This window comes from Brachyhypopomus gauderio, unplaced genomic scaffold, assembly GCF_052324685.1.
Source record: "Brachyhypopomus gauderio isolate BG-103 unplaced genomic scaffold, BGAUD_0.2 sc79, whole genome shotgun sequence".
NCBI lineage: Eukaryota > Metazoa > Chordata > Actinopteri > Gymnotiformes > Hypopomidae > Brachyhypopomus > Brachyhypopomus gauderio.
The window spans coordinates 866,921-875,973 of NW_027506900.1; the positions used below are offsets into that span (position 1 = coordinate 866,921).

General features: G+C 38.7%; 1 protein-coding gene across 9 annotated transcripts in view; it reads left to right on the forward strand.

The window, feature by feature from the left end:
• The window catches only part of LOC143492558 (uncharacterized), a 69,426-nt gene extending 62,862 nt beyond the window's left edge, over window positions 1-6,564 (forward strand). For all 9 annotated transcript variants that reach the window (XM_076990893.1, XM_076990895.1, XM_076990894.1 and 6 more), the window contains 5 exons: window positions 4,737-4,835; window positions 4,926-5,054; window positions 5,227-5,266; window positions 5,639-5,756; window positions 6,021-6,564. In XM_076990893.1, the coding sequence (XP_076847008.1) occupies window positions 4,737-4,835; window positions 4,926-5,054; window positions 5,227-5,266; window positions 5,639-5,756; window positions 6,021-6,243 (609 nt within the window). In that variant the 3' untranslated portion in view covers window positions 6,244-6,564. The remainder of the gene's footprint in view (window positions 1-4,736; window positions 4,836-4,925; window positions 5,055-5,226; window positions 5,267-5,638; window positions 5,757-6,020) is intronic.
• Window positions 6,565-9,053: the final 2,489 nt, after the last annotated feature.

Below are 9,053 nucleotides of genomic sequence, written 5' to 3' on the forward strand. Positions count from 1 at the left end.
CAAGCAGGCGGGCAGCCATGTGGAGAAATGAAACAGGGAAAATTAGCTCTGTATGAGGACATATACAGGACAGGTAAAATTATAAACATTTCCGGAGTGTGGCAGCAACTCCGGCATTTAGTTAAATTATTACAGCCTAGCTAAAAAGGCAGAACCAGAAGGTAACATAGGCTTGGGGGCATTCTGAGACAATGGCATCCGTCCACTGCACTGTCAACAAACTTGAGTGACCACGAGCAGTGACAGGACGACAGCACCAGCGCCCCAGTCTACCATAAAACCCTTCGTCTATGAACCCCTGGATCTGTACTTTTATCTAAGGGGGGATATTAATTATCAAACGCTAAACTAAATAAGTGGGTTTTCAACCTAGACTTAAAGATTGTGACTGTGTCGGAGTCCCGGACGCATTTAGGAAGATTATTCCAAAGCTGGGGGGCCTTACAAGAAAAGGCTCTTCCCCCTGCTGTTACCTTATTAATTTTTGGAACTAATAAAAGACCAGCACCCTGTGATCTTAGTGGGCGTGGGGGTTCGTAATAGGAAATAAGTTCCTGAAGGTACTCAGGAGCAAGCCCGTGCAATGCTTTATAAGTTAATAAAAGAATTTCAAAGTCAATACGGAATTTAACTGGGAGCCAATGCAGGGCTGATAGGACTGGACTGATATGCTGAAATTTTCTAGTTCTGGTCAGAACCCTGGCTGCGGCATTTTGATCTATTTGAAGTTTATTTAGATTCCTATTTGAACATCCTGACAGTAGTGCATTGCAGTAGTCTAATCTAGAGCTAACAAAGGCGTGCACCAATTTTTCTGCATCATCCTGTGATAATGCATTTCTTAATTTAGCAATGTTACGGAGATGTAGAAAAGCTATCCTAGTAGTATTATCTATGTATTTATCAAATGATAGGTCAGAGTCGAGTATGACGCCTAGGTTTTTGGCTACTGTGCCAGGTGTAATGGGGTAGCCTGCGAGATTAAGCATTAGATTTGGAATTTTCTGTTTTGAGGCCTTAGGGCCCAGGAGAACTTCTGTTTTGTCCTCATTAAGTTGGAGGAAGTTTAGAGACATCCAGCATTTAATATCTTTTACACAGGCCTCAATTTTTCTTAAACTGAGTTTGTCATCAGGTTTGGCTGATATGTAGAGTTGAGTGTCATCTGCATAGCAGTGAAAATTGACACCATGTTTGTTTATAACTGTGCCCAATGGTAGCATATATATTGTAAATAATAGTGGTCCTAGAATGGAGCCTTGCGGGACCCCATATTTAACTTTTGTATGTTTGGATGGAATATTATTGAGCTCTACAAACTGATAGCGATTTGTTAAGTAAGAATGAAACCATGAAAGGGCTGTGCCAGAGACTCCAACCCAGCGTTCTAACCTTTCTAGCAAGATCCTATGATCAATTGTGTCGAAAGCTGCACTAAGATCAAGAAGCACTAACAGCGATACATAACCTTGATCTGAAGCAAGGAGGAGGTCATTTGTTACTTTAACTAATGCTGTTTCAGTACTGTGATGGGGCCTAAAACCAGATTGGAACTTTTCAAATATGTGATGCCTATGCAGATATAGGCATAATTGCTGGGCAACAGCTTTTTCTATGATCTTAGATATAAATGATGTGTTTGAAATGGGTCTATAATTAGATAGTACAGTAAGATCAAGATTTGGTTTCTTAATCAGAGGTTTAATAACTGCTAATTTACATGATTTTGGCATGTGACCTATTGTAATGGATGAGTTAACTATAGTTAGAAGAGGTTCAGTTACCGCTGGTAATACCTCTTTTAATAACTTTGATGGAACCGAGTCTAGTGTGCAGGTAGCACAATTTAAGGAAGAAATTATTTTCTCTAATTCTGATTGTGGGAGTGGATGAAAAGCATCAAGTTTTTCTCCCAGTATGCGATTTAAATCGATGTCAACCAAACCAGATGACATACCAGTTGTATTACTAATAAAAGGTTTTATATTTTGTCTAATATTCTCTATTTTATTATCAAAAAAATCTATAAATACATTACTAGTGAGGTTTACTGGTTTCCAGTAAACAGTTTGGAAATAGTTTTAAAAAGAAAATCTAGGATTGTTTTTATTTTTCTCTATCAGTGAGGCTAGGTATGCTGAGCGTGCTTTAGCAAGTGCCTGTTTGTGGTCAATGATGCTATCCTTCCAGGCACAGTAGAATACTTCCAACTTAGTAGATCGCCATTTACGCTCTAATTTACGTGCTATTTGTTTTAAGTTTCTAGTTTGGTCAGTGTACCACGGAGCGAGTTTTTTAGATCTAGTCTTTTTATATTTGAGTGGAGCTACTATGTCTAGAGCTGATCTGCAGGTATTCTCTATGCAGTTGGTTAGACTATCTAACTCTCCTGGATAGGATGGCGAGTGGGCTAGAGCAGTTAAATCAGGGAGGGCTTCAATAAACTGTGTTGCTGTTAATGAATTTATCGAGCGCTTTATACACTGCCGAGGAGACGGGCGGGTATTTATGTTAAGATGAATCTCAAATTTGACTAAATAGTGATCAGAGATAGCTACGGTTTGCGGGAGTATATTTATATTATCTACGTCAATACCCAACGTTAAGATTAAATCTAGGGTATGATTTTGATAGTGTGTGGGTCCTACAACGTTTTGTGTAATGCCAACAGAGTTCAATATAGAAGTAAAAGCCCATGTCAGTGGATCCTCCGCATTATCAAAATGTATGTTAAAGTCTCCTATCATTATTATTTTGTCACTACTAACTGCTAAATTTGCTGTAAAATCTGTGAAATCTTTTAAGAAATCTGAGTAAGGCCCTGGTGGTCTATATACATTTGTTAGGGAAAATGAACTTTTATTTTCAGATGGACTAATTACATTAATAGACAGCATCTCAAATGAATTAAAGATATCCAAGTATTTCTGATGAATTTCTAAACAATCACGATATATTATACATATTCCTCCTCCTCTGCCTGACAATCTAGGTTTATGTATATAACTATATCCCACAGGAGTGGCTTCGTTTAGAGATAAATAGTCACCAGATTGAATCCACGTTTCAGTTAGACATAGAATATCAATTTTCTGGTCAGTTATAAGTTCATTCATAAAAACTGCTTTAGAGTTGAGTGATCGAATATTAATTAATCCAATTTTCAGATTGGTCATATAGGTAATAATTGGATGTGAAGTTTGAATATTAGTTAAAAACTTAGGACGGACTATTTTCTTATGATTTAATTTAACCCGGGGCACAGACACAGTCTCAATCCTATGGGATCTTGGTGACGCCTCTAAGCAGCTCGCAGACAGACGGTTTAGCCCGTTAGTCTGCGGCCTGGTCGCGATTCTGGTTAGTCAGCAGCTCCTAGTACTACACTGCCTACTAACTAACAGACTACGGGCTATGCTGCAAGATAATAGGGCAGCGCCATCCCGGGTGGGGTGGACACCGTCCCTGCCTAAAAGACCAGGCTTGCCCTCGAACTCTTCCCAATTATTAATAAAGCCCACTTGATTTTCGGAGCACCACTTGGACATCCAGCGGTTTAGCGACGTGAGCCTGCTGTACTGCTCATCACCTCGCCGCATTGGGATGGGGCCAGAGCAGATTACGGCATCGGACATCGTCTGGGCTAGACTGAAGGGTCTAGACTGAACATGCCACACTCCGAACAAGGAAACAAACCAACACCAGCCATGAATAAATCAAAACACTTACCGTGTCTAGCCGATTTATACAAACTTACGCTAGCTGATTTTTAGAAGCAGAAAGTTGATCAGCGGCCGGAATATTCAACTGCCTGTCTTGATGGTGGAAGTACTATCTGTAAAAAATTATCTAGGAAGGCAAAAAATAAAGATTAGCACGTAAACAGATTAGTACACTTTAGAAAAACAATTTCAAAATTCGCTCCGCAGCAGCGTCGGCAGGAAGCAGCGTCGGCAGGAAGTCGGCAGGAACACAGGCCTAGCACACGGCAGGAATTTATGTCTGCTCCAAGCCCTCTGATCTACAAACTCCTGGATCCTTGCTCAGCTGTCTCCATGATGTCAACTCTTGGATGGCAAAGAACTTTCTCAATCTAAATAATAGCAAGTCTGAGGCCTTTCTCATTGCCTCCTCACCCACTTTTCAGAAACTTGCTCAACCATCCATCTCAATTCCTGGATTCATTTCAACCACATCACCTACTGTCCGTAATCTGGGTGTCATCTTGGACTCAGCTCTCACAATGGAAACCCATATCAATAACATTACTAAAACTGCTTTCTTCCATCTAAGAAACATCGCTAAACTCTGCCCTTCACTCACTGACTCTGACTCTGTTCCCCCAATCCGGTTACAAGGGTTCGGTGAACAAGCTTTCAGCGTTGTTGGCCCAAAGCTATGGAACTCGCTCCCCATTTCCCTGCGTTCCTGCGCATCACTCAAGACTTTCAAATCTGAACTGAAAACACTCCTGTTTCGGACTGCTTTAATATCTCTTAATTGTTTTAAATTATTTTCTGTTGTACCTGACCTTTTTCTCCCATTTTATCTGTACAGTGTCCTTGGGTGTTATGAAAGGCGCTTTAAATAAAATGTATTATTATTATTTTTATTATTATTATTACATGTGAAATAAAACATTCTATGTTGAATGCGCTCGCACTATTACACCCTGGTATATTATATCCTGCTGTGCGATAAATTATCATTATAATGATGCTCTTGTTTTTATGTAGGGCTACTCATATAACACTGTTCCAGGAAAATGTTGTGGAGAATGTGTACCACAGCACTGTATTTACACAGGACCAGGCAACACTGTACAAACAATTGAGGTACAGTGAGCAGTTCAAATGGGATTATCCAGTAAACATTTTGACGGACATTTCAGCTTGGTCATTCTTGTTTATTTGTGTTTCTATCAGGTTGGACAGAGCTGGAGCTCTTCAAATGAAAAGTGTGTGACCTATAACTGCACTAAAGTTAATAACATGTTTGTGTTGGTGAAAGTCCTCCCTGTTTGTCCCGAATTTCATAAAGAACAATGCATTCCTGTAAGTATATGTTCTGTGCTCACTTTTACCTAATATGCTAAATTAATTGTACCCTTGGGTACCTTTATTGCATTTTATATAAATGTAATGTTAATGCATAGTAATCAGATATAACAACAACAGTAATAATAATAATATAATAATAATTCAAGTATACCATTGTTTTTTCAAGGGTACCGAAACAACCACAGCAAACGGATGCTGCAGTACTTGTAAGATGATGAACATGCATTCTCTGTTTCTCTCCCTCACCATTTAGTTATATTAACTATTCATAATAGTTCTATTAACTGTAATCTTTCATTTTCTACTTGGTCTATAACCTGTATTTAATGCTACAGTTACTTAACTAAGGAAGGGAATGCCTTGTCTTGGCTATTATATTTGAATGAAACAAAACAATATAGGCAGGAAATTATAACAAAAAATTAACAATAACATATATTTAATATGTTTTATCTTTTTGTCCAGTATCACCCTATAACCTAATAATCACATGCAGATTAATTAGAATAATTAGTAATTAACTAATCACACCGGACACACACACATATGTATGAGTGCACCTATGTTTTTTCACTCAGGTTTGCAGAAAAAGTGTCGTGCTACAACGAACAGCACCTACTTGGAGGACAACAACTGCATCTCTGTCAACCCTGTGGAGATAGCCTCCTGCTCTGGTGCCTGTGACACCAGCTCCATGTGGGTGTCCTTACTTCTAGAAACACACACACACACACACACACACACACACACACACAGTTTTAGTTAAGGAAGAAGTAACGATAGAAAATATAGATGAAGTTTGAAATGTGAGAATTAACACCTACTGTCACCAACTTAACAGTACTGCCATGCTGTATTTTGTTTTTACATTACACACACACAGCAAATCTGCAAGACTTTTTAAAAATTTCTTTCCCTCTCTCTGTTCCTCTGATGTTTATGTCTCTTCTGCCTGTTCAGATACTCGATGGCGGCAAACACCTATATGCACACATGCTCATGCTGTCAGGAGCTGCGTACCAGCAAGAAGCAGGTGCAGATGCGCTGTCCTGGAAAAACCCATAGGACATACACATACACCTATAATTTTATTGAAGAGTGTGGCTGCAATGTTACCGAGTGCAAAGATACAAATAAAAAAAATGAAAACATGAGTAAAAGCAGTGAAGAAAACAGACATTAATTTCTCTTACTTGCTAATGACAAATCTGATAATGAAATATTTTGACCTGTCTAGAAAAATAGATGATAATTTCTGAATTAATAAGCCATGCATTGTAATGCAATAGTAAAAAATTGCTTTTTGATTACTATGTGGTAAGAAAACAAGGCATAATTTTTTGGGGGTGCTGGATTCAGTTTTTCTGTCATTGAGCAAAGATGCTGAGTATAAAAGCTGTTTAATCTCTTGCATGAATTATGGTTACAAATTTGTATGTGCTATTCTTATTAAAATGTAATTTCTTTTTAAGATTAATGATAAATAAAATTAATCAAACAGCAACAGTAATGGTGTGTTGAGTTTTCTGATTGAAAGGAAGGATCAAGCACTAAACATCCATAGCATAATTGCATGTATCCATCCATTCATACATTCACAGGCACACATTTATGTTTTGGTTTGGCTATTTTAAAATGTGAAATTTTGTCTAGAATAATTTAATATTACCACTATATTATGGAAGCTCCTCATGTCCGTGCCACATTAGCCTTCAGCATTAAAGCAGGAGGTACAGGGAAAATCAACAAACTCATCAGAAATGCTGGGTCAGTCCTGTGCTGGTGGCTGGAGTTTTTGAGATGGAAAGGAGGTCACTAAATAAGCTCACTGTTATCCTGGACATTACATCACACCCACTGCATAATTATATATTGAAATATTGAACCTTAGTGGTGAACAAGAACAGTCAGAGGAATTTGGGTAAGATATCAAAGTAAAATAAAGTGTAGTGAATATATTTGTTATGGTGAGGCGGCCCCCTACCGGTCGCCTCCGTCCACAGCGGCTGTTGTTGTTGTCTTGTGACGTCGTGTGCATCCCTCAGGTGGGTGGAGCCCATGATCCGTCTCACCTGAGGGTTGTTTGTTTGCCTATATATGTCTTGTCTTTGTACCAGTTGACGCTGGTCATTATATCCTTAATTTGGATCTATTGCACGGGTTTTTGGTTTGCACACTTTCAATTAAACCATCCTTTTTCCCTGAGACTTGGCGTGATCGCTTCCTTTTTAGTTGCTCACCCTGCCCATCACAATATTGATTAATTATAAATTATGAAACAGGGAACCATCCTGATTATTTAGGAACTAAAGTTTCAATAACAGAATGAAAATTATTGAATTAGTTTTATTACCAAATGGTAAATACTGAATCTGTGCAGTGACCTAATGCCACAAACCAAAATTTGTATTGTGGCATGGAGTTACAGAATTCGAGAGGTGCACGCGATTACGTCGTTTTCGGCGCGCGGACCCTCACGCCGGTCGCGACGCGTCAAGATATACTTTATACTTAGTATAAAGCTGTGAAGTTTTCTCAACAGTTGGCAATATTGTTACTGCAAAATGGAGCTGTCTCACTCCTCAACAGTTGGCAATATTGTTACTGCATAAAAGAGCTGTCTCACTCCTCAACATGTTGATCAATATTGTTACTGCACAAAGGAGCTGTCTCACTCCTCAACATGTTGATCAATATTGTTACTGCACAAAGGAGCTGTCTCACTCCTCAACATGTTGAGCAATATTGTTACTGCACAAAGGAGCTGTCTCACTCCTCAACATGTTGATCAATATTGTTACTGCAAAAAGGAGCTGTCTCACTCCTCAAGATGTTGATCAATATTGTTACTGCACAAAGGAACTGTCTCACTCCTCAACATGTTGATCAATATTGTTACTGCACAAAGGAGCTGTCTCACTCCTCAACAGTTGGCAATATTGTTACTGCACAAAGGAGCTGTCTCACTCCTCAACATGTTGATCAATATTGTTACTGCACAAAGGAGCTGTCTCACTCCTCAACATGTTGATCAATATTGTTACTGCACAAAGGAGCTGTCTCACTCCTCAACATGCTGATCAATATTGTTACTGCACAAAGGAGCTGTCTCACTCCTGAACATGTTGATCAGCTCCTTTTCTTGCAGAAAAATTTGACAATCTCCAAGATGTCAGAAAGCAGTCATGAATAAATATTAGTTTTTGGACCTTAATGTTTACAATATTCAGAAGTATGTTCATAAATGTTTTTGTTACATGTAAAAAAAAACAACAACTTAATTTGCACTTTAAAAGGCTGTTCAAAACCGCTTTCAATGCCTTTTCTGGTAAAGGAGCTATGTGGAAGAGTGTGCATTAATTGATATTAAAAAAGAATGTAACTGTTGTTCACAGTATAAACACTAATATCTTAATACATTTTAATAAAGTTTGAGTGTTCCTTGTATCATTACAACATTTCACATTCAAACTACACTTTTTATTGTAACTGAAATGTCCCTACAAGAATCGATATTGAATCGGATCGAATCGAATCGAAAATCGAATTGAATCGGGACCTTGTGAATCGAAATCGAATCAAAATGGGAAATCAGAGGCGATACCCACCCCTAATTTAAACTCTCATTTGTTCTCGTTAGCCCTGAAGCTGATTGATTGTACGCGACTAGAGACGCGTTCTAGTCTTGGTTGTAAGAGTTTTTACCCATTCTCGCAGAGTTTCTGGGTTGTAAGAGTTTTACCCATTCACACAGAGTTGAGATTGTTCAGGGCTTTAAGACGCTGGACTGGGTGTGTTTTGAGCTGCATGCGAGCGGTCGCTGAGGTGGCCAAGTAACGGGGGATTAGAGTTATTCCAGCCATTGCACGGAGCCATCAGAGTGCGTGTTGGAGCTGTTTTCTCCCCTTTAATTGTCTATTTTAGGGACTGGAGTCTTTTAGCGTCAGACGTGTTTTTATGGAATGCGATTTATTGTTGATGTGTTTTTATTTT